Source organism: Hydra vulgaris, chromosome 11, assembly GCF_038396675.1.
Source record: "Hydra vulgaris chromosome 11, alternate assembly HydraT2T_AEP".
NCBI classification, from domain to species: domain Eukaryota; kingdom Metazoa; phylum Cnidaria; class Hydrozoa; order Anthoathecata; family Hydridae; genus Hydra; species Hydra vulgaris.
In genome coordinates, this window is record NC_088930.1 from 18,115,600 (window position 1) to 18,143,304 (window position 27,705).

Below are 27,705 nucleotides of genomic sequence, written 5' to 3' on the forward strand. Positions count from 1 at the left end.
GAATAATATTGGTGTCTTGGAAGAAATCGGAAATATGCAGCGCAATAAATTTCATTGTCAATAATCAAACAAGATTATTTTGGACATAATTTTTTATGGAGCAGCTTTGAACAGCTTGGAAGCACTTGTCTTAAATTTATTTGCTAAAGTTCGAACAGAAATCTCCGGTTTTTTGTCTAAGACATCTTTCACTTTTTTAGCAAGATCTCGTCTAACAAAACATTTTTTTCTTCCGCTTCCTGATTTCCTTTTGATTGTACCAGTGTCCTTAAATCGTTTCACAACGCTCTGCGATGTTCTCAAAGAAATCTGCAACTCTTTAGAAATTGTTTTGTTAGATACACCAGGATTTTCAACGAGAAAATGCAAATTTTTCTATCTTCTCATCTTGATTTGATAATATTTCAATTAAAACTAATGGTTTTGATAACAGAGTTGTTTAAATTAAAAAGTTGTTTAAAAATAACACTAAAAAATTGACATTTTAAAACAATTAGCTATTTAAAATGATGCACGGTTTCCGTAAACACCTCATCAGAACACCGGCAGATTTTTTCTGGCACATGTCTTAAATGAGGTTACAAATCTTATCAAGATTTTACATCCAGGCTTTGACAGCATGTTATTGATTTCAACAGCAAACATTTCTCAGTCTGTAAAACTAGGTTTATTTTTTACAACGTTTTCAAATAATCTTTTTGGAATAATAAATATACACATATAGTAGAGCAACTATGCCAAATTTAAAAATCTCTTAATTTTGTTCCAGCAATATTTTTGCGATTCGAAGGACATGTCCACAATTAAGGAAGTTTTAATTTTTCATTTGCCAACACTTCAAAACTATTACATATATGGCTTAGTTTTGAAGTGAGTCTTTGTACCCAATGTATGTAGGGCCGTCCCGAGGGAGTGACATAGGTGGGTATCTAATCCCACTAGGAAATTAATTAGGCTGCAAATTGGATAGAAGTTGGTATTTGGAAAATGTTAGCCAACGAGAGTTTTCTTTTTTTTTTTGACAGGTTTTAGTCGGCAAAAACGTTTTTCTAAGTCTTACTCAACATAAAACAGATACGTCGCCCCCTACCTTTAAGATTTTTTTGGGACGGTCCTGAATGTATGAAGTTTTCTTATCTCTTCGCAGTTATGAAGAGAAAACTGTATGTGGTGTGAAAAGATGGGAAATCTGTATGTGGTGCAATGAAATGAGAAAACTGCATGTAATGTGATAAGAAGAGAAAACTTTTTATGATGTGGTGAGATAGGAAACTGTATTTAATGTGAAAAAAGCTGTATATGATGTAATGAGATTGTAAAAATGCATATATATTGATAAAATGGGATGATTGGTGTGATATGATGATATGGAAAAACTGTATGTGATAAAATAGAAAAACTTTATATGATGTGATGAGATGGAAAAACTGCATACATCGGAAATAAAAAAAACGCCATTTCTTGGTACTAATTTATTTAATTCATATTTATTGTAACACATGAGAAGCCTAAGTACTAAGCTTTACATGTTAGATACCTTGTATTTTACAGTCCGTGAACTGTATACAAAAAAGTATAAACCTATTTGAACTCTAAAAAACGCAAAAATACTTTTAGAAAAAAAAGTACATCTCTATTTTCTTAGAGACAATTAAAAACAAAATAATTTTTTTACGTATTATCATTCCTGAGGCAATTAAAAGGGTTAAGCAAATTTACAAACATGAAGAAGAAATAAAAAAAAGATTTTTTTATTTAAAATACGTACATAAAATGTACTTATAATTGAAATATTTATGAAGTACATTTAGTATTGTGGCAACAAAGCCTTTATAAAGAGACCGTATTATACAGCATAATAAAAAAATATTGCATAAGCTACAAAACTATTAAATTGTATGGAAGCATTGTATAAATGTTAAATTGGAGCAATTAATTAGCGTGCGTCTCTTTGCAATAGGCATGAATCCTTGATCGTAGTCAAAGTCAATAAAACTTTTTCGTGTGAATTTCTAATATTTTTTTCAATAAAGCAAACAAAAATGATTTGTGTTAAAAGTGCAATAAATGTATACTTGCTTGTATGTTGTCTCCTTATAGTCAATAAAACTAATTTTTCTTCCTATAAAATCTGTACAATCGAGTAAACGGAAACGATTTGTATAAAAAATAAATGCGTGTTCTTGAAACAGTAACCTGAAATTATCTTTAATTTTGTTTCGTACTTATCGTGCTAGATAAAAAAAACTTGTAGTGTATATCTTTGTTGTCTATCGTCATAGTTTTAGCTTGAATTCGTAGAACCAATTGTCGTAGCTTTTTTATTTTTTTAGCACCTGTATTTAACTTCTAAATATTTGTTTACGCCGGGACACAAGTCATCTTCAAACATTGCACTGTTGCTCTCTATTTCGCACTTTTTTTTCTTTTCGCACGTTAACTTTATAATATCTAATGCACCTATACTAGAGCATTCTGGGATATCATCTCTATAGTTCAAATCCCCTTTACAGTCTTTACCTACTTTCTTGCCGTAAAAAACACTATTAATTTTGATTCCGTCATTTGTTTCACATTTTATAGCTCGTCGCTCTCCATTACAAAGACTCATCGTCTGGTTGCGATTATCTACATTTTATTTTACACAAAATAAAAAATAATAAATAATATAAATGTATATATTTAAAAATATAAATAAATATTTCGCTTAAATACTCTTGAATTTTGTAGCTTAGTTTTTATTATGCATAAAAATCGTCATAATTACATATAAGTTAAGTTATAATATAATTAACTAATTATAATAGTTATAATACAAGTTACATAAAAAATGTATTGTAAAAATCCTGTGTATCGCACATACGCAGTATTGTTACATTGAAAAAATAATATTATCGTTAATGAAGTGTGTATAGACATTTTGAGTTGTTTATTGGAGTTTTGCTCATCGGTTACTAACTGAACAATTAGTAGCATACACCATAAATCGCTAGCCTATGATTTTCTGACATGTTATATAGTAGATATTCACTGCCACTTTTAATGGCTGCTAATGCTAACGCTATGGTCCAATAACTAACCTAAGAGCAAAACTACTATGGATACGCTCAAAATGCCTATATAGGTCCATTAAAGTTCCATTATAAAACGTTTGCTGGGGAAGTAGTCAGATAATAATGTGTTACTTGTAGTCCGATAAAAGATGATCTATAGCAGCAATTAAAGATCAACTTCCCTATCCCGCCAGCATAAACCAAAGAGTAGAAAATGGCACTTAACAGTGACATTTTCAACTTTTTGGTTTATAATTCTAGGTTTTGCGTTCATACTCCCCTCTGTAGTAATAATTATCTAGCTTAGAAACTGCTGAATTTATTTTTAAAAAGTTGATACATATTAAACACAAATACGACCTAATAAACATTGCTGGTTTTTAATGTTTCAACTTACCATGAGATTTTATTGACCTGACAACAGCATTTTCTTCTGTTTCAACTTGTGGAACTAATTTTAAACTTTTGGATAAGAAACCTTTTACACCTTCATTGCAAGTATAACGCAAATGCAAATATTTGTTTACATTAGGGCACAATGATTTTCCATAAATGTTATCGTCAGCAAACAGTAAACATGTTTGTTTTCCATCACACGACGATTGAACGTTTGCTCTTGCATCTAATGCTGAACATGTTGGAGCTTCGTCCTTATATTCTAAAGGTCCTAAACAGCTTTCACCACTACGTTTGCCATAAAAAGCGTGATGCACTTTGATGGCTTCTTCAGGAAGGCACGCAATCAATTTTGACTGTCCATTACAAATCATTGCGTCACGAAAGCTTTTAACTAGTATTAAGCATATAACTAAAAAATTATAGTTTTGAAAAAAAAAGAATATTTAAATTAAAATTTTATTACCTGAGTCTGTTTTAAAATTGCTATGGTTTTTAAGCCAACTTGGGTCATTTTGTGAAATAAAACTTTTTTGTTTATTACTTTCTGAACTTCTTAACTTTGGTAGTGAAAATACAGAGCGTTGAAAATGAGCAACATCTTCTAATGCGTTCTCACTTTGATGATGAGATTCTATTGCTACATCTGTGGAGCTTTTTCCACTTTGGTAATGAGGTGCTGCTTCATTTATTAAAAGTTCTTGTTTTTTGTTTTTTATTTCAACATTTTTAATTTGTGACTTTGTTAGAAAGTTTTGATTGTCTTTTTCTTCATCCGATTCTTGATAGTTTTTGATACTGTTGGGAGCCACATGAAAAACACTATGGACTTCCCCCACTTCGTTAGGTAATAGATTTTCATTGTTTTCTGATACGGTTATTTTTGATCTATCCCAGGCATCAGTATCAGAAATGGTTTCTGGTTTTTGCATGCTTTCACGATTTATTGATGGCTCTGGTTTTTGCATTGTTTTGCGAGCAATCGAAGCAAATTTTTGAGGCTCCACCTTTGGCATCAATTTTTCAACAAAAGAATTTTCCGCAGGAATCAATTCACGAAAAGATCCCTGACTACGTTGTTCTTCGGTTGCTATATCTTCGTCTAAGTGATGTCTTGTTTCAGATACTACAAACCCGTGACTAGGTACTGTAACTACTTCTTCATTAAACAATGTTTTTTGATGAAACAATTTTTGTCCCGGTGCCATGCAAAAAAATGTTACATATAAATATGGTATTGTTCTTGGACATGGGTTTCCGTAAATTGACTTATCAGAAATCAATTTACAGGTATTTTGTCCTTGACATAGTTGTTTTACTATTGCAGTTGCACGGCCTCTTGGTATGCGACATGTGGGGTAGTTTTGTGGATCTGGAGCGTCTCCTTTGCAGTTACGGTTCCTCCATTTTCCATAAAAACCTTGTAATACATGTATATTTTCTTTTCCTGGACACTGTATTTGTTTAGCCATTCCATCGCAAACAGTAACAGAGTCATAGTTTAGAACTAATGCATATATATATATATATATATATATATATATATATATATATATATATATATATATATATATATATATATATATATATATATATATATATATATATATATAAAAGGAAAAATCAAATAATACGAACTCACATAATGAACATATTAACTTAAATAAAATAGAAATTTTCAATGGATTGTGTTTACCAGTATTATCAGCTCCTGAACAAGGTTATTTTAAACGTTAAAAACAACTTTTAAAATTGCAATTCCATTAAATCATTCTTTGACCTAAAATCCTTTCTAAGATATGTTGATAGATTTTTAAATACTCAAGAAGCAAAACAATTCCTAGTTATTTAAACAAACAATACCCTGCAATACAATATATAATCAAAGTTGAACGTGAAAATAGAGCTCTGATCTTCCTCAATGTAATCATAGTAAAAAATACCAAAGGTAAATACGAGTTTAAAGATTGCCTCACTCAAAAATCGCACTCAAATCATGATCTCAAAACTTTAAATGCATTCTTTAAGGTTACGTTTACAGGGCTTATTCTATATGCAGTGATTTAAATTTACAAGATGAGATAAATTTCATAAAACAAATATTTAATGAAAATAGGTACGACATAACGTCCCCTCAGTATTATCTTGTTCTATCTACAAATGTAATAAATAAATTGTTCTAATTTGTAAAATAAATACAAAAAAAATATATATATAAATAAATACAATGTTTTGTGTAATATAATATAATATATTATATCAGGTAGAACATTGTATATATATATATATATATATATATATATATATATATATATATATATATATATATATATATATATATATATATATATATATATATATATATACTTTTTTGTATTTATTTTATAAACTAGATAAAATATTTAATTTATTACATTTGTAAATAGAACAAGATCATACTAAGGAAACGATACGTTAACCTAAATAGAAAAAAAAAACAGTCCATAAAAAACAATAAAGTTCAATCAGATTCTGTTAACCTTCTTACTGTATCGTTGCTTATTTTTACCACCACTATCCTTAAAATTAAAGAAAATATTTTGGAATTTCGTTAGCTTTAGAGTGGTTTTCAAACTAAATCATAATTTAAAAATTTTATCAATATCTAAAAAATTTACACATGATTGTCTTCCGGAGCTTATTCAACTAAATGCAAATGCTCAAAGAGATACGTATAGGATACGTATAGGAAACGAACCTAAAAACTAGAACTCGAACTCAGCAATATTTAAAAAGTTTAAACAAAGGAAAACATTAACAGTCTTAAAAGCCACCCATTGTAAGTTTTACTTTGAAGAATAGTGGGAGAATGTTAAAACACTTTAAGTGGAAACAAAAAAGTTTGATTGACAAGTGTCTGAAACTTTTGAAATACAAAGGTACCTATTTTCCCCTTTAAATGACGGAATTAATTTATATAATTGGTAGTTTGTAAAAACAAAACTTTGAAAAAAAAGTAGCCATTCAACTTTGCCGGCATTTGGTTCTAAAATGACGTCTTTGAACGTTCAAAAGACATCTTTTTTTGGACCAAATGCTAGCTAGGCAGATGGTCCTCAAACATTAATTCTTATTTAGCAGAAAAGTTACGCATTCAGATATAGTAAAAACAACTTTTTTTTTAATTCAAAACGAGAAGAACAAAATAAAGCTCTAAAATTAAAGGACAAAATAATAACTTTTGAATTTGTTTTTATTTGCGTAATTCTGCATCTCATATCAACGAGTGTAAATTATGCTTCAAAAACTAGAAAAATGGGCTACTTATATACTTGATATAATTCAAGACTCTGCGAGGGAAAACTTTTAAACTTTTTTGTTTAGTACATTAGTTAAATTTAGCGTTGCGTAAATTATGGACGATCTCTTAGGTAATCTGAAACTCAAGTTAAAAGGTTTTTGATCAAATTACGATTTATTTAAATTAGAGGTTATTTCTATTTGCAGCAAGTGGCAAATAAAACCAACTTTTAAGTTTAAGAGGCAACCCAAATGTAAAAGATATTTTGATGAGTTAAGTGGAAACTATTTTATGAATATTATAGGTGATAGATTTTTCCAACTGAAAAGGAAAAAATTTCAAATCTTTTTCATTTAAAGCAAACTCAAAAATCAATAGAATTCTTTGAAAATAAACTGATTGAATCAGCTAAATGATTACAACAGAATTACCCAGACAATTTTTAAAAAAATCTCAAGCTCAGTTAATTAATGCAATCATTTTTATTAAAATGGTATCATAGAAACAACTTCAAGAAAAGATTTAGTTAACATACTGCTCATCAAATACAGTTTTATGGCATTCGATTTTACAGGTAAATACAGCAATAATGCTATTGATGGCAATACCTGTAAAATTTGCTAGCACAGAAAAACCCTTTAGTAAATTGAGCAGCCGTGGCGCAGTGGTTAGATTTCTGGCTCAGAACCAAAAGGCTCGTGGTTCAAGGCTGGCTCTAGCCCTTTAAGCAACATTGACAAGAAAGGAAGCGTAAACTTCCTAGTTTAATGCTCTTCCGCAGTACTCTGTGATAAGACCCTAAGGACTTCTGAAAATACCTGAAAATAATCACCAAAAAAAAAGAAGAAAAAATTTAAAATAGCATAAGATATTTTACGGAATTTAAGAATAAGATGGCACACAAACTCATATTTAAGGTAGTTGAATAAATAAAAAATTTCTTAATATATTCTCCAACTTTTTTTTTCAATACTTGATAGCATTCTAAGAATTACCATGTCTAAGGGAAGTATAACTGTTATGAATTTAAAAACTGTCGAAGTCATTAGTGAGGTAAAGTTAGTTTTTGATATTAAGCATGCTTTCCTCAAACATAATTTCAATGTTTGTTCTTTTTTATGATTTTTTGGATTTAAAAAAAGATTCTGGGATATTTCTCTATGATAAATCTATATGATATATCTATATGATATATCTATATGCTATATCTCTATGATATATTTATATGATATTATTTATATACTTGATTATGTTTTATTAACAAGATATAAAAGGCAAATATTGCATACTTATTTTAGATAAAATATAAATTTTTAGGGGAAGGCCCTGTTACATTTTAGCGGTGGATTCTTAAATTTTATAGTTACGCCTCCGACCAATCCAGCAAAAATTTCTAAAATCAATTTTGCAAATTTTTACCAATCTAGCAAAAATTTCTAATAACAAATTATTATTTGTATTAAGAAAATTCGTATTATTTGATGTTTATTTGATTTAATAGAATATACACTCTTTTACACGATGTCAAAATTAAAGCCATACTTATATATATATATATATATATATATATATATATATATATATATATATATATATATATATATATATATATATATATATATATATATATATATATATATATATATATATATATATATATATATATATATATATACATAAACATATAAAATACATACATACACATATGTATGTATATATGTATGTATGTATGTATGTATGTATGTATGTATGTATGTATGTATGTATGTATGTATGTATGTATGTATGTATGTATGTATGTATGTATGTATGTATGTATGTATGTATGTATGTATGTATGTATGTATGTATGTATGTATGTATGTATGTATGTTTGTATGTATGTATGTATGTATGTATGTGTGTGTTTGTATGTATATAGTATGTGTATATGCATGTGTGTGTGTGTGTGAATTCATGTATTAATTCCAATTTTTAATTAAACGATAAACTTACCGTGCGAAAATGCCAACTTTGTGAAAAAAATAAGCAAAACTCCAGAATACATTTTATTTTTTTCCCCCCAAAGTTTGTGAATTATCTGATATAATACGCATACTTAAAATAAAAAGGTAATTGGAAAAACCATTTAAACGTATCGGGTCAATTTAGATATTCGGATTTCTTATCATTTTCATAATTTTTTTTTTTAGCGAAACTCGCCGAATAAGTGTTTATTTGGCAGTTTGAATTTAAGTTTGTTGAACTAAAATAAAATTAAATCGTATTCATTAAAGCGTATCTTGTTTGATCGTTCCAAAAGTAAACCTTTCGTTAAACGCTAATTATAATTTTCAAAGCCTTTTTTTAAAAAAAACGAGCAACTTTAAATACAAAAACTTTAAATACATAAAGTTTAAATACACAGGGCTGTAATTTTTTTATATTAATTATAAAATATTACGGCGATTTCTTTTAATTTTAATACAGTTTAGATAACTAAATATTTTTCTCTTTAGTTTTAACAACAAAATAAAAAACCTTTCTTTTTTTGATTGAGTTAACCTTTGTTATATCTGTTTTAACCGATTTATTAACTAAGTAACTTCAGAGAAATCTAACTTCATAACTCGTAAAGAAAACTTTTTCTATCATTTCTATCATTTAAAACTTAAAAGTTTATCAGGAATCTTATATATATATATATATATATATCATGTATATGGTATTACGTGCTAACGTTTGGTTTGGGTGCGCAATCTCTTTCAACGCTTTTAAATTAAAATTTAATTAAGCTTTGTCAGCTAATTAATAACAAAGTTTTTTATTATTATAATGTTGGGTCAATAAATTTGATACAATATGTCTTGAGCACTCAGTGGACTGATAAATCGTTGTGTATCGAGGCGTGCAAAAACTGCCCCTCCCTTTGCCTTCAAACAACCCGTTGCAACAATATTGAGCGAATTGTTTTAAAGTTAAATCTAAAGTACATTTTTTTAAAAAGGGAATTACCATTAAATGAAATAGCAAAATATAATACGCATTGAAATTGAACGACAAAACTAATAAAGAACGATGTGCGTTGTCACGAAAATATCTTTGTATTTAACTAAATGTTTAAATAGTTATATGAAATAATAATCTTTTATTAATACCAACCGAAATGAACTACGCAGTATTCACAATATTATATCATATTATAATTATTTCTGACGAAGTAACAATGGCATCGAAGCAAGGTTAGATTTTAATGCAGAATGTTGTAATATCTCTCATGACTTACAACTGTGTACGTTAATACGTTTGAGTGCCATGCAGTTTGATTTTTTCGATTACAAAACAAACATGTTGAAATAATTATTTTTGCATTTTACTGACCATAAAGTTGGTTAAAATTATTTATGGATTTTTATAACCATAACGTTGATTAAAATTGTTTATAGATTTATTACCCATAAAGTTGAATAAAATACCAGGTTTCATACCTTTTTTTGTTTTGTTATAGAAAACAACTTTCATACTCTGACGGTATGCCGTGGTCAAATGAGATCAATCGCATGCCCAAATATACAGCTCCTTCATATATATAATGCTTTCTACGGCAAGCTGAGTGGTCATGATTGCCAAGATCCAGTTTCGCAACTAAGAGATCAAATTCCAACATGCTTTTCTAGAGATGCACCTAGAATTATCAGAGAAGCTTGTCAGGGTCAACAGTCGTGCGACTTATACGCCGAAGACAGTCTTTACAATGATCCTTGTCCGTTAGTGAACAAGTACTTGTTTGTGTCATTTACATGTCAAGGCAAATCAAATCTTTCTGACAAACTGAAAATGTTTAGTGATGTTACAGATTTGTTGCAAAGCAATCTTCCAATTGTCGAGAAAGAAAGGACTTCAAAAATAGGTATTCAAATACGGTATATTTAAAACTGAGGAGATCACCCAAAGTGAGTGCACCTAGTAACTAAAAGGTTGCCAAATCTATAGTGAAATGCTTGCGTCGCAACCAAAAAACAATAATTTTTATTTATACTAAAGTTTGTATAAAAAGTAATTATGCCAAAGTTAGTATATCACAATTCGATTCGTGTCAAAGTGTGAACTTAGTCTTGAAGTTTTAAATATTCTCAACCCATTGCAATTTCCGAAATGAGCTTTAAAAATCCAAAATAAATTAAACATTTTATAGAAAAAATAATAGCAAATATTTTTTATTCTTACAAATTATTAAGAAATTATTCTTTCACAGAAATCGTAACATATAAAGTAAAAACACCCATACTTGACAAAAGATCTTTAAACTTTAAGAAATTACTGCTAATGATATATAAAAGAAAAAGGTCTTAGCAGAGACTGTATTAAAGAAGAATAAACGTTTATGAGCTAATCGTATACAATATATTATGCTTTACATTTAAATGCAAAAATGAATTAAATTTTTATTTTCAAAGCGATAAATATATATTAAGATATTGAAATATATATGCTTTGCAAAATAATAATATTTTAAACGAACCAATTTGGCAAGCATAAATTAGTTATTTTAAATTGTCAAACATTTTATCGTTTGAACAAAGTTGTTAACTTAACTTCATCATCTATAGAACAATCTTGTTAAATTTTATTTTATTTTAGTTTTGAAATAAAATCTTATTTTTTTAACTGATCATATTTTTTTAACAAATGAAATGAAAATTATTTTCAGTTATTTGTTTTGATTGTACTAGTGTTGCGAAGGTAAAATTAACCGGAAAATTTTGAAAATTTACCGCCTGGTAAATTTTGAAATTTTTTTTTACTCAATTTTATTTTTCTTTGAAAAAAAAATTTTTCTAAGGAAAATTTACCATCTCCAATTTAAAATTTACCGGTAAATTTTGAATCAAATTTTACCAGAAAATTTACATTACTAGATTATACTATATTATGTTGTTTTAAATTACTCTTCGTGTTTTAATCTCTACGCTTTTTAAATGGATATAGAGCAAATAAACTTTTATATGCATCTAGTGAAAAGATATCTGAGATCTTTAATATTTATTCTTCAAACATTTTTTCACAAACCGTTGTAACAAAAAATAAAAAATTAAACCCCTTGAAAAATTTTGATTATTTTCCAGGTTTATCAAACTTAGATTCCCAAAGAATGTTCGCCACTGTTTGTTCAGGAAAAACAGCAAATATTTTTTGCCCCTCTTTAAAACTATTGCACATTCGATCGGCTGTTTATGGAAAACAAGAAGGACCTAGTTGCAATGAAAAAGTTCGCCGTGATTCAATAACTTCATGTTCTACTCAAGACGCTGAAAGGGTTGTCAAAGATTTATGCGACGGACAACAATCTTGTGATTTATTCTCTGAATCTGATTTATATGGTAGATCACTGTGCGATGCTAAAGCACAAAAGTATTTACATGTAGAATACACTTGTGACGGTCACTCCGATTTAAGTCTACAACTGAGCAAAAACCGTAAGTTTTTAAAATACACATTATTCATAAACAATAACAGTAGTTAGTTGCGTTATTTTTTGTGTTTTCACTACTAAACATTAACAATTAAAAAATTGCAACACCTTAAAAAATATTTATGTATATTAAAAAATAGACGTTTTGAATGCTTCTTTTTTTGTTCATATAATAATTTTTCATTTGTTACTAGTTTGGTTTCTTGTTTTATGATTAGTATGACAATAAAATTAAAGCTCAGTTAAGAGTATTTGATATCTAGTAGTGCCTAGTGAAACGTTCGAAATAAAGTTGTTTATTCAACTTTCAATTCAGTATTCAGCTGCAATATAAACGCCTTTTTTAAAATGCTTTCTCTTCGCCGCAAGGTGTTAGATGAAACTGACCAATCAAATTAATTTGTTATCACGCCAAATGTTTATGAGCTCGAGCATAGCTTTTAATTCACCATATAATTCCATGTCTTAATCTGTTTGGAAACTTATATAATTTAAACAGCAAGGTAATTTAAAGTAAAAAAAAAACACAAAGTAAATTCCCAGTTGAAGTTGTGCCGAAGTAACCCACCTTGATTCTTTTAAGCTGTTCAGCATTAGCTTTACCGATCGCATACGCCTTTTCAGTTTAGATGGTTTAGCAATAAAGAAATGTATAGTCTTTTAGTTAAAGAGTTTTACTTCTTAATATGGGGACTGATGTGTATATTGCAAGGTAATTACTTTTTGAAAACGTTGTTATGAAATAGAAGTTTGTTTATTTTAATACATAGTTTTGCGTGCCGCGCTGATAATGCCAGCGTTTTTAAACACATTTTAGCGTAATTGTTTCTGCGGTAAACGTTTTTTTATGGTTTTTTTTTTAATATTATGTGTTTAATGATTTTATTATGACTTATTCTTCTAATTAATACCTGATTTCTATTCGTAATTCATACTAATATTTATTATAATTTATGATCATAAACTTTTTCATGAGTTTGTTTTTTGATTGGAAGTGATACTTACTGGAGTTGGACAAATAAAAAGCTTATGTATATTCATACTGATGTGAAATAATAATACTTCTGATAAAATCACCGTAGCTTAAGGCTGCGAACTAAGAAAGTCAATTTCACCTCAACTAATGTCAAGTTTACAACATCCTCAAGATGAATGGGCTGTTAACTTGATTTTTTATAAACCTAAACATCTTTGATAAATTTTAACTTTTTTATCAAAAGAAACTAAAAGAAGTTATCTATAAAAGTATTTTCATTGAACGAGATATACAAATAGGATATTACCAAATCCCCATAATTTTTGGACAAACATCTTTACTTCAAATTAGTATAAACAGTTTACTAATCATACAATAACGGAAAGCAATATTTCGAATAGGTTATTCGTGCTAGAGCGTTGAACAAAAAACGTGTGTATGCGTATGAGCGCGTGTGTGTGCATCTGTGTGTGTTTGTGTGTGTGTGTGTGTGTGTGTGTGTGTGTGTGTGTGTGTGTGTGTGTAATATATATATGTACATATATATATGTACATATATATATATATATATATATATATATATATATATATATATATATATATATATATTTATACATATGTACATATATATATATATATATATATATATATATATATATATATATATATATATATATATATATATATATATATATATATATTTATATACACATGTAATATTTAAAATAAATCCTTAATGATATTATATTAAATTACTTTTAAAGGGCAACCGTTTATTTATCAGCCTCAAGAAACACCTCAAAACCCCTTTCTTCGCTCAGCAATCCCTTTACCAGAATATCAATACAATCAGTGGTTTCAACTTTGGAGAAAGTCGTTGCCGGTTTCTTATCCTCAATACAATGGTTTTATAAACGAACAGCAATTTGCATTACAAAATCAAAAAATAGAACAGCAAAAAATTTACGAGCAACAGCTTGCTTTTCAAAGAAATTTATATCTTCAAAAACAGAAAGATGTAATGGCAAAGAAAATTCAAGATTCTGCTAAAGTTCGCTCATTAAATGCAGCTCAGATTTTGCAAGCAAAATATTTACCTGGAAAAAATACAGTTACTCAAAGACAAAGTATACAGTATCAGACTCCTGCTTCAGCTTATCCGATAAACCAAATAACTTACCCTAATCATCAAGATTTGAGTTTAACATCGTCGTATCAACCGTACTCTAATTATATTGCTTCACAGCCTTGGTCAGGTACTGAGCCCGTAAAATTGTGGCCTCCTACAGATGAAAGTTCAAATATCTGGAATAAAGGTATAAGTGCAAAAAAATATTTTGGTACTCGACACAGTACGTGTGAACAGTGCAACGGTGACTGTAGAAATTATTTATGCTACGGATGTGGAGGTTGTCAAGAACCTCCTCCAGAGCAGCAAACCTACTACTATCCTTACCAACGCCACGACGCAGGTTTGTTTACGAAAATTAACCTCCTTCTACTAATTTCAATTAATATTTTTATTTCTTACATCTATTTTAATATATATATATATATATATATATATATATATATATATATATATATATATATATATATATATATATATATATATATATATATATATATATATATATATATAATATTAGAAATAATAATAATAACATTTATAAATAATATAATAACTTAGATACTAATTGAAAAAATCTGAATTTCAGTTTTTTGGAATACTTAAGACTGCATAATTTAGAAACATTTGAGGCGCCAGAGATACTTCTACTTCCGATTACCACCCACCTTATCCACCCATCTATCATACTTCCATTATTGACCAAGTTTGTGTTACCTAACATACTGTATGAAGAGGGTAGTTTACTAAGCAAAAGCGTCGTTTTATTTCAAAAAGATTTTATATACTATTTGAAAGTAAATTATAAGTTATCTATATATATACAATTCAACGAAGAGTTAGTGGTGTAAGCAACAATGTTAACATAAAGTGCTTTGTATACGATTATTAATTCTCTCCATGTCCCTAGTAGTATTGCGTTTGACTTATTTCTCATAGCAGCAGCCTTGTTTGACCAGACAAGTGTTTCAGAGTTAAATAGTTGAGAGAGGTTTGAGAGAGTCAATAAAAAATAAAAGTAAAGAAAATAATTTCCTCCATCACTGCACGTCACATCTCAATAATACTCATTTTATTTCAATATTTACCATATTTGATAATGTACGTTAACCATTGTTTCAAATAATTACCAAATGTAGTATAAAATTAAACATCGCATACTAACGCTTTTAATTATTGACAAAAAAATAATTTGACATAGACGTTAACTAAAAGATAACATAACAAAAAGTGTATACAGTACGGAAAGAAAGGTAAAAAAACATTAGTTATAACTTATTTTTACAGTATTTATCTATTAGTTATATTTTTCCATTGCATGTTTCAAAAAGGTATAAAAAATCTGAGGTTATTACACGGGAAACTTTTAAACTTTTTTTCACTGTTAAATAATTAAAGTAATAAAAAGTAAAGACCTCAAACGCTGCAATTGATTTTATCAACTTTTTTGTTTTGCATTTTGTTGCCTAATTAAATAAATAAATAAATGTAAACAAATAAAACCCTTGGAGGAGGATTGGAGGTGGATGATTAAAAAAATAGAAAATATTTATTTCAAGAAGTTAATTTTTTTACTTTTAGGATACCATGATGCGTTTTTAGGTAACGAAATGGCTCTTTCTGGAATGGTCATTTGGCCACTACCAAAAATGCCATGGAAAACTGAAGCTGAAAAAATTGAAGAACAAAATAAGCTGGCAAGATCAAAAGTCGAAAAAGATGACGATGACGACGATGATGATAATAATGATGGGAATGACGACGACGACAAAGATACAGACGATAAAGATTCATCTTTAAAAAAGTCAAATATTACAAATAAAAAAATAATAACAAAAAACACTAAAAATACTAAAAACGCAAAAAGTGGACAAAATAAATCACACAAAAAATTGACTTACAAGAAGCTGAATAATCCCACATTTGTGAAAAAAATAAATAAAAAGAAGAAAGCTTAGTTTACATTGAACACGATTGTCATAAATATAAATATATTCCAAGAAGTAAGTAAACGAATAATTTCAAAAATGCACATGACGTCATAAACGGTGTTTTACTAAAACATTAAAAATTTTAAAAAGAAAAGAAGCAGTCAATCAGTAATTCTTCTATATACTTTAATGTTTTTATATAAAAAAATATTAAACTCATTTTTTTTTTTAATCAGTTTTTTTGTTTTAAAGTTTTTTCTATTCTAAACTCTTTATGTTCTTTTTTAATATTTATTATAGATTCAAACTTTGAACTTTTAACTAAATTTTTTTTTATTTTCGACTTTTTATTACATAGAAAAAAACTAAAATAGTATATTTGTATATTAATAACTATTTCTTCCTAAGTTTTAACTTTAGACCACTAATTTCATTCATTTGTACATAAACTATTTCTTTTTAAGGCTCATTACCATTATTAATTTTATATATTAAATATTAAAATATGATAAAATATGCAGTTTAAATTTATTTCAAAAATTGAGAAAAAAAAAACCTTTTTTAACTTCAACATATCTTTTTTACTTTTGTGGCAACATGCGTTGAGCAAAGAAACCTTATTTGCTTTTCCTAGACAAATTTGTGTTTATTTTTGCAAACAAAGTATCTAACCATTACAATATGGCGTATCTCATCGGAAAATCAAAAGCAACATTAAAAGGCTTTGTATAAATTTTTAATGAAGATTATTAAATGAACAGTGAAAATTCTATTTAAAGTTTATTAAGTCAAAATGGATAAAGTTTGAAATTTACAAGATAACACTCGGTGATCAAAGCACATTCTGAATATTACCAATAATTAGTTTAATTTTCTTTGGTCAGCAGCTTCAAAAATTAAGTTTAAATCAATTTTAAACAGGTTTCAGTTTCTCGTAAACGTAAAGCATCTGAGTAAATTGTTATAAGATAAATATGGCGATGCATGAAAATATTGACTACAATTCCCAGAGCAATCAATATGAACCAGAAGTTCATTATTTTTCATGTAAACAAATCAAATCTACTTTGAAACATAATAAAAAAACAAGCCTTAAACAGTACGACTCTGCATATGCGCGGACTCGATCAGCAGCAAACTTTCGCGAGCGTCGGCGGATGCAATGTTTAAATGAAGCATTTGAAGGGCTTCGAACTCATATTCCGTCATTGCCATACGAAAAAAGATTGTCCAAAATAGACACGTTGAAACTGGCTATCTCTTACATTCAATTTTTAGCTGACCTAATTAAAGACGACGAAGAAAAGAAAAGAATTTCCAGCTCTTCAACAAATCAAAATCCGGAAAAAATATTGATATATAACACTTCCATAGGTAATCTGGTTTTATTTATTAATCTTATTTTTGAAGATAATTGTTTTATTAGAAAACTAGGGGCAAAATGGTGGATGGGGCAAGATGACTTTTACTATAAATAATATCTATATGTGTTTTAACTTAAAATTTCGTATGGTTTTCCAAAACCTTGTTAATGTGATTTTATACGCTAAATTCTGTTCTTACATTTAAACAAAATATTATTAGCACATGTAGTGCTAACGAGCATACAAAATGGTTGTGTCGTAATGGTAAGTGGGGATGCTGTTGCAAATGAGTTATTCGCCACTGTTTTAGAGGTGGTTTCAAACAAAAACAAGTTTATTACAAAGTATATTAGCTGAAATAGTTAATAGTTTTCAAATTTAATAAATGTGGTAATAGAAAACACATAGAAAGTTATCAAATTCACCGATTGACCAAATGACAAATAATGAACTTTTTCATTTTTATTTTTTATTTTTTACTTGTAGGCTGAAAGCTCATGCTTGCTATAAATCAATAAAACAAAATAAACAAACTGAAAAAATATTTTGTTACTGGCTGCTTTAGAAAAAATTAAGGATTTTTAAACCGTTTGTCATCTTGTCATGTTCCTTCATATATAATATTTTATATATAATATTTGAAGATATAAATTGAACTAATTTGTACAAATTGTGTAAAATTTAAATAACTATTTTTAATAAACAGTTAAAGTTTGAAACTCTTTTATTGAATACTCTTATTAATAAATAATGTCAAGTTTCAGGCATTTTCTCATTTGAATTTATGCCCAACTAAATTAAGTTGTTCACTTCGGTGAAATTTGTTCAGGTTTTAATTTTGTTAGCTAACTTTTCAAGCATATTTTTACATACTGGTTTCTATTTCATTTAGAATACACAAATAACAATGGCCAATCTTTAAGATTAAAAGGCCATTCCCTGTCATGGAAAAGCAATAAGCCTAAATGCAACGGTGGTGTTGTTAAAACCCGAAAAATATGGCGACCAGAGCTGCCAGAAAAATAACATTCATTTAGTTCGTAAATCAAGATGCTGTAAAAAAATCTCAGAGAGCTACAAAAAGTTATTTGTTGGTTTGTTAAAGAAAGTAGAAAAACAAGATAAAGAAAAAGAAAAATGTAAAAAAAAAGTAAACGAGGACATACGTTTAATAATTGTATTAAAATGTTCAATTAAGTTTTTATACTAATTTTAAAACAATATTTAAAATACTATAAAAAACATTTTATTTAAATTTAATTTTGAATTTTTGTGACTTAAAAAAATGGCTTTTATTTTCAATGTAGATATAGTAAGGCTTTAGAAACCAATCTTATGTTGCACTACACTAATTATTATAAATCATAACCGTTACTATAATTATTTACGAAAATTTACAATGTTTTTGTAAACTAATAGTTTTAATGTTTCATTTAAGTAGACTTTTGAATCGACTCAAAATATTTCTTAAAGTATTTTAAAACAAGAAGTGGTGCACAGTATGAGCTTCAGTGTCACCTTTAATCTTCATCACGTGATTGATATAGAAAAGTAGTATAAGATATTTTACTACATAATTTTTTCATAACCGATTTTTTGAATTGTAACCAGTTGCGACATTTTTAATCATAATAACAATATGATGTTTTCACTTGTTTAGTTTTCACACGTATGCTTTGGAATATTTATTAGACCTGCTTTTTCTTTTGTTGCAGCTTATAGAGCTATGCCTTCAAGTATAAATATAAGAAACGTTTTTTTTTCACCAGATGTTTCTAGAAAGATTTCTTTCAACAAAATGTGTTTCGACCAACAACCTGATTTTTAAATAGCTGAAAACTTTGTTTATTAACAGAAAAATTGTATTTGCAATTCAATTGCAAATGCATATACGAAGCCATATAAAACTAAAGTCTTAGATAAACTTCTTGCTCACTGTAAATAAATCGAATTGTAAAATTAAAAAATAGTTAGATAAAAATGCGTTGCTACTTTTTATACTTTAATTATAATCAAGTTAGAAAATATTTTATCAAATTAGAAATTACTCAATATAACACAGTAACCAATAACTATATGAATTTTTTTGAGGGGAAATAGAGTTTTAAAAAAATTTGCTTTTGCATAACAATTTCTATAAAAGTTGAAAAAAACTTATAATAAGATGAATGCATTAAGTTAAATTAAACTAATGCTTAGTTTTTACGCTTTCTGCACACTACCTCGCAGCTATTTTGCAAAGCTATTGTTGCTTTGATTAACCACACATCTGTGGTTTTAGATGGTAAAAAATGTGTTGTTTATTGAAAAAAATTAACAAACAACTGATTTTGAACTATTGACTATTCCAATGACTTAGTTAATTTTTAACAAACTATGAGATTTAAGTGTGCATTAACTTGTTTAATCAGATATAATACAATTTATCCAATATTATATATCTAGTCAGTAATTTATACATTAGTTGTAAAATAGCATTAAAAAGAAAGTTGTATACTCAAAGAATGATTTAAACAACTGAGTTTTGATGTCTTGTCTACCTTATATAAATCTTTATTTTTATGTAACATTTTTATGTAACAATTTTTATATTTATAGGTTTTAAAAAAGATTGAAACTTCGTGCATGACGTTGGTTAATGACGTTTGCTCATGACGTTTGTTAATGACGTTACTTAATTGTTTTTTTTTTATGTTAACAATTATTATATATTAGTTTTTATTGTTATTTTCTAAAAGTTGGTAAAAGTTTCATTGGGTTAAACATATTTTCAGTATGTTATTCTAAAAAGGTAATGATATTCATAATTTTATAAAATCTTTACTTTTAATTTAAAATGCACATATATTTAATTTTATATTTAAAAATATCTAGTCTCATTTGTAATATATTAAAAAAAGTCGTGAAAATAACCAAATAAAAGTACTAAATTAATCAAACAAAAATAACTTAGATATATATGCTAATAATAATTTCTATATTTTAAATACAACGTACTACAAATAAAATTTATTTTTTATCTAAATAATCGGAAATGTTTGCACTTTTTATTGGAAGGAAAAATGAATATATAATAATGAATAATAAACTAAGAGATTCGATTTAAAGTTATTATAATTTATTTTAAAATACTATTATAATCCATGTGTTAATTACTCCAAAAAAAAATCAGAGAGTTGGGGCAGGATAAGTCGGGCAAGTAAAATATCTTAAAAAACATTGCATCGCATGACAAAACATCTAATAGATGAAAGCTTGGTGATCGTATAAATTGGTTACATATCGCGCAACTTAACGTTGTTAGACGGTAATCAAGTAAAATGCGCGAGTGTTATTTTCTATTTTGGGTCAAAAAAGTAAAAAAAGTTTAAACTAAAAGAAGCTTTACTTCAGTTGGATGTTTATAAAATTTTTTTATCTCTTGTGTTGATATTTTATCAATTTATTCGGTTTTTTCTTTATAATCTAATTTATATATAATGTTATAATTTATATATATATATATATATATATATATATATATATATATATATATATATATATATATATATATATATATATATATATATATATATATATACATATATATATATATATAATGTTATAATCTAATTTATATATACATAATGTTTCGAATGAGAATAATGCATTGATGATGTTTTGATATTCAATTCAAATTAGAAAATACAAACCAACTAGATTTTTACTCTTTGCATTACTATAATATACATCAAATATATACATATATATATATATATATATATATATATATATATATATATATATATATATATATATATATATATATATATATATATATATATATATATATATATATATATATATATATATATTATATATATAATAAATAATAAATAGATAAATATCTATTAATAATAATATTAATAGATAAATATCTAGTAATACACAATTCATACAGATGGCCAGCACAAAAAAAAAACATGGGCGATTTTGATGGTGTGTAGGAGGGGGAAGGGGGTGATAATGCTGATAAAAAAAAGTCAAAATAAAAGGGTAGCTACCTCGACTATAGCGGCCTTTTTGGAGCTTTGGAGAGGTGTACTTAATAAAGAATAAAAAAATAAATTTTTAAATACTTTGAAAAATTTATCAGTATCACCTAAATAAACTCATAAAAAGTTACACACTCCGTTGCTAACCAGTAACACCTGTTTCAAATTTGCATTAAGTTTGTTAAAAGTTTAATCTTATAATTTAAAACTTTTTAAAATCCATACTTCTGGTTTTCTAATGCAGATTAAAGACTCAGTTTCCGCCAAAAAAACATTTGGGTTTAATAAAGGCGTTCAACGTCTGGTTAAATATCAAGGTCTGGTTAAATATCAATGCCGATTTATGCTGATGATGCTGATTTTTTTAAATATTGAACTAAGATGTGACGAGTAACTTTTTTTATTATTTTGAACATTAAAAATAAGAGACTGTAAACGCTTAGTTTTTAGACATTTTATATATTTTTCCAATGTTTGTTACAATGGCCTACATTGGACAAAATTCTAATGGAATTTTTCTTAATTTATTAAAAGTCTTTTAATTGTGTTTTGATGCGTGCTGCACCAAACTTTTTTTCAATAATTTTGATAACAATAAACAAAAGAGAATTATAGAACTTAAAAATACATTTGATTTAAAAAGACCTTGCTTTATAAAGTCGGCCAGAATTTCTTGAGACTTCATTTTCAAGATAATGTAAATGATTTGTCCAAGTTACGCTTTTGCCACGGAGTATGCCTAGAAATTTAAATAACTGTTTTATTTAAATAGTCCCAGTGAGCTCGGGACCTAAAAAATAAGGACAAACTTGTAAATTCATGCATTTTTTTCAATGTTACATTTTTTTCATTCTTTGAAATACAGTTATTTAAACTTGAAGTATTAGTTACTGTGTATGGTCCAATCAGTGGCTTTACAAATTTTACACCTTTTTTGTCATTACGTTTATGATTTTGCAATATCACCTTTGTTTCAATAGCAAAACTATTCTTTCAATGGACTCTTTTGTCATAGTCACGCTTTTGCCTTGTTTGTGACTCTGGATGTTTTTGTAAGCTTTATCAAAAATACGTTTTTTTATCTCATTCATTTTATTGAAAGCTTCAAAAATTGCTTTTTTGTTATTTAAATCTTCGATTAGAGTAGCATTATCATTATAGTCAGTTAAGTTATGATCTATATTAATTGGCAGAACAGGTTCTCTTTGAGAAGGTAACGCAAAGAGTAAAATCTAGTTGGTTTGTATTTTCTAATTTGCATTGAATACCAAAACATTATCAATGATAAATGCCCATTTAAAGGAAGCAACTTCTAACACCTTTACCAATGTTAATTTTATTGATTGATTTTGACGTTTTACTAAATCATTTACTTGTGGATGCACTCGTCATGCCTTGAATCCTAGTTTTTTTGTGAAGCTCATTTGACAGCTCATTCACAAATTTGCGGCCTTGATCGTTAATCTGTATTTCAAAACATGTGTTTGTTTATACAGGAATAATGCCACAGATTTTACTGTTCTATCAAAATAAGGTTAATCTTCACCCATTTGCTGAAATAATTGACTAGTACAATCAGATACTTTTAACCATCTATTTCTAGAAGCTGCGTCAAATTAATCTCAACCTATTTCATGTTACCTTTCGGAACTGATACTTTGTAATGATGGTTTAACTTGAAATTTCTTGTTTTTTGATTTTTATCAGTAATCATATTCTGAAACCTAGGTGGTTATGTCATTTACCATTCCGAACATATAATATGTATTTATAATATGTTATGTTGTTGAATTGATGCCAATGTGGCAATAATGCATTATTCTCATTCGAAACATTATTACCATCCTGCCCAGATTTAATTATGTGATGTTGCTCTTTTTTACACCAAATAAATTTTCTCTATAAAATAAAAAAAAATATGTTTATTTATGATACTGATTTTGAAATGGGCTTTAATATTTGTGTTATTTCCTAATAAAGTTTATTTATAGGAAATAAATATTTAACTGATATTAAAAATTTATAGGAGAATTGGAAAATTGAAAATATAAATAAAATGTAAGCAACGTGATTAAGGTCTTTTAGGAATTGTTCTAAAGGTATGTACTCTGTATTTAAGATAATTTTATAAATATCTAAATAGCCATTTATAGAATTATCTTAAATACAGTGCACATGCTTTTAGAACTTGTAATTGGACACGTATAGATGTACATGTATAGAGTATACATTATACAAGTTAAATGCATAGCCTTATTATACGAAATGAACATAAAATTCTTTTTTTTATATGTTTATTTGTTTTTTAATGGCTTTACCACAAAGCACCGCCATATGGGGTTTAACAGTTAATGAACATGTTCTCCATTTCCAACCAAACCACCAATATTTATGTGCTTCGAGAGGGGCTCCAACTGGGAACCCCTGGATTATGAGAACAACGCTTTCACTAATGTGCAGCCGTTGTGTAGTGGTTAAAGTATATATTCATCATATATAAATACGCCAAATATGAACCTCAGGTAAGGAAGGAGGCGTAAACTTCCTGGTTAAATGCTGTTCCACCGTGGTATGTGATAAGACCGTCAGAACTTCTTGGTCTAATGTACTTAATAAAAACTAACAAAATAACAAACAAAAAATTAATACTACTGCGCTATGATAGATAAATGCACATAAAAATATAACAAACATGTTTGCCTACTGATTATTGTTGCTAAATAACGCGCTTTTAGCATGAGAGCTAACAGTTCAAAAGCATGTCAACAAATCACTTATTCAGACTTAGTAAATTGTTTGATAATGTTTAAGTACTAAAATCAATATGTTTAATTTTTTTCAGATGAAAGATTTATTAATCAATATGAATATATATATATATATAAGAAACTTAAAAAAGAGTCACTTTGTATTAGTAAACTTATCCCATATTACGCTTGTATAAAAACTGTAGTTATTAAAAATGCTTACCTTAACGTCAGATTTACCCAAATGATACAACTCATTTCCTTCAATTGAAGAAGGAGATTTTTGAAAAAAGTCATTTTTAATAAATTACAAACAATTTTGTTTTTTTTCGAAAGTTTGATTTATCACCTTTACTAATAGCTGTCTTTGAATGTAGAATGCATACATAAAAAAAATAAATTATAAACGTTAGCAAATTTAGTATGCATTGTTAAATTTTTAACTATATATATGACTCTATAACAAAAATACAAAATAAAACGCGGTTTGCTTGCAAAAATACGTTTTGCCACAAAACGAAAGTAAACTTCTCATAATCAGATTAAAAGTTTTATATGAGATTTTTACTTAGGAGCCTGAGACCTCTTGCTTCGACGCTTGGTTGAGACATCTGAGCAGTTCCTGGATTCATTTGAACAAGGTTTTTTGTTTCCTCAGCCGCACTGATCTACGTCTGCACAATTGTGCAGACCTAGATCATTGTGTATGTCATTGCATTTGCCAAGGCTGAAACTATTTTTGAAAAATGTTATCTTAGTTTTTTATTTAAAAAAAACAAAGATTTTCCCGGGTCAAGTAAAAATTAGTAATGTAAAAAAAACAACAACAAAAAAACCCAAATACTCAGCTTACATTGTATATCTGTTGTTACTGAGCAATTTTAACATCTGACTATTGAAATAGTTTCTTAGTATGGGTTTTGCAGTCCCTTAAACATCTGAAATTCTACCGAACTAAGTGCACTAAAATAATCCAGAAGGTAATTTCATGGACTCTTGAATAACACATCGATAAAGAAATCAAATCAATTCTATTTTCCAAAAAATCAAAAAGTTTTAAAATTAATACAAAAGTCAGCATTATTGAATTACACTGAATCTGAAATGTTCAAAGAAAAATATATTTTTAAAAATACCGTTAAATTTTAGACATCATTGAGGGACTATGTGAAAAATTTTAAGACACGCCGCTTTACACGACATTTCCGACTACTGCCTTGCATGACAATGTGCTCCTTTTTCTAACTGCTTTGTTGAGGGGTTCTTCTCACAGGTCACATATGTCAAAAGCAAACAGAGATACAAAAAATTCAAAATAGGATGAAGTCATTAGCATGAAATCATTTAATGAGTGGCAAAGACTTGAACATCTTTGAGTCAATAGTCGTCTAGGTCAGAAATGAAATATGCGCAACAAATGCATGCGAGAATGAAGATGACCGAAAAAAACTGGCAACCCTGGTGTGAAATGAGTTGGACTTTGCATCTCTGCAATATGTTGATTGCACAGATATATAAAAACCAATGCTAAATATATATCTATAAGATATATAAATAGGAAAATAAAAGTATAAAACGCATATCAATTTAGTATATATACAATTTAGGTAACTTTGAATTTGCGGGTAACATAAAAAACCGTTTAAAATTTTTTTTTTTTACTAATTTCTTTACTTAACTTTCAAGTTAATCAAATACTTGTATCAGAACAAGAAACTAGGGAAAATACGTGTCATGTTTTTGGAGATCAGCATTATGCTATTGAAGAATTTATTGTAACTTAAGATGAACTTGTTAGAAAAACATTGAAAAAATAATTTTATTTTTTTAATTATTACAAGTTACTAAATACTTTTTCTAATTTTTCTTTAAAATTAAAAAAAATGCTAAAGTTTTTGATTAAAAGAGAAAATTTTAAAATAATTTTGTTTATTATTATGCCCTAAAGTTTACGCAAAAAAAAAAAAGTTATTAACAATTTTTTATTACAGTTGATAACAAATTGATTTGGCACAAAACGAGGATTTTGAGGAACGTTTGATTTACCAAAAAGTATTCTATTAGATACTAATGTTCTTAAAGATAAAGTGTTATGTGTGTTTGATACATACATACATATATATAAAAAAAAAGAATATATATGTATATATATACATATAGTGTATGTATGTATACACAGATATATATATATATATATATATATATATATAATATATACAAATACATATATATATATATATATATATATATATATATATATATATATATATATATATATATATATATATATATATATATATATATATATATATATATATATACATATATATCTGTGTATACATACATTCAATATATGTATATATATACATATATATTCTTTTTTTTAATTTATATAATTAGTATTAGTATTAGTTTCTGCTGTGACTGGTATTGCTACCAGTGAGTGTGATTTTATACACACTTTGACAGCTGAGTCTCGTGATGGTTTGACTCCCATCGATCAAGTCATGCTTTAAATGAATTTATTGAAGTAGCTTTGACAACAGTTTCAGGCAGTGCATTCCAGTAATTTGCAGCTCGATTAAGTAAAATGTTTTCTCTGTATTTATGTTTTGAAAAGTCTTTTGAATATTTTAGGATATGGCCACGAGTACAATTTGATTTAAAGGAATGATTTTCTGTAAATTCAATTTTATCGTAACCATTGAAAATTTTATACAGTTTTATTATGTCCCCTCGTTGTCTTCTTTTAACAAGTGAGGGCATTCTAAGACAAGCTAGTCGATCTTCATAGCATAGTTTACTGATTTGAGGTATTAATTTAGTGGCACGACTAGCTTGTATTTTTAGAAAAAGTGTACTTTTTCTAAAATGACAATATCTTGTTTTTGATAAGGAGCTCATACAGGTACAGCAAACTCAAGAAGTGGTCGGATGAAAGAAAGATAAAGAGATTTTAGCAGTTCTGCATCAAATTGAACAAACGATTTCTTTATAATGCCCAGCATGCGATTTGCTTTGCTTGCACTCGATAATACCTGATTTTTCCATTTCAAGCTATCTGCAAAAATCACTCCTAGGTCTCTTTCAGAATCCGATGTATTGAGTTTACAACTATTTATATAAAATGGATATCGTTTATTTTTAAAGCCATAGTGCATAACTAAACACTTTTCAATATTAAAATTAAGTAACCAGTCTTGTGTCCAAGCATATGCAGAGTTCAAATCGCATTGTAGTTTATTATGTAACTCATCAAAAGAACTAATTGACATGATTTTGGTGTCATCAGCATACAATTTTGAAGTATTTCTTAGAGACTCAGGAAGATCATTTATATAGA

The 27,705-nt window shown here is 27.4% G+C and overlaps 3 protein-coding genes across 3 annotated transcripts; 2 read left to right on the forward strand and 1 right to left on the reverse strand.

Annotated features, from left to right (window-relative positions):
• Positions 1-1,457: 1,457 nt before the first annotated feature.
• Positions 1,458-8,971, reverse strand: LOC100215668 (uncharacterized). The gene is made up of 4 exons (XM_065810328.1): positions 8,725-8,971; positions 3,916-4,956; positions 3,451-3,843; positions 1,458-2,628 (listed from the first exon to the last, which is right to left on the reverse strand). Exons 1-4 carry the CDS (start codon positions 8,774-8,776, stop codon positions 2,330-2,332), a joined length of 1,785 nt encoding a protein of 594 aa, XP_065666400.1. The 5' UTR covers positions 8,777-8,971; the 3' UTR covers positions 1,458-2,329.
• Positions 8,972-9,630: 659 nt separating this feature from the next.
• On the forward strand, positions 9,631-16,743 carry LOC100212038 (uncharacterized). Its single transcript, XM_065810329.1, has 5 exons — positions 9,631-9,950; positions 10,217-10,618; positions 11,835-12,185; positions 13,922-14,629; positions 15,868-16,743. The coding sequence occupies exons 1-5, from the start codon at positions 9,875-9,877 to the stop codon at positions 16,242-16,244; spliced, it is 1,914 nt and encodes a 637-aa protein (XP_065666401.1). The 5' UTR covers positions 9,631-9,874; the 3' UTR covers positions 16,245-16,743.
• Positions 16,744-16,798: 55 nt separating this feature from the next.
• On the forward strand, positions 16,799-18,761 carry LOC124814117 (pancreas transcription factor 1 subunit alpha). Its single transcript, XM_065810330.1, has 2 exons — positions 16,799-17,591; positions 18,474-18,761. The coding sequence occupies exons 1-2, from the start codon at positions 17,192-17,194 to the stop codon at positions 18,605-18,607; spliced, it is 534 nt and encodes a 177-aa protein (XP_065666402.1). The 5' UTR covers positions 16,799-17,191; the 3' UTR covers positions 18,608-18,761.
• Positions 18,762-27,705: the final 8,944 nt, after the last annotated feature.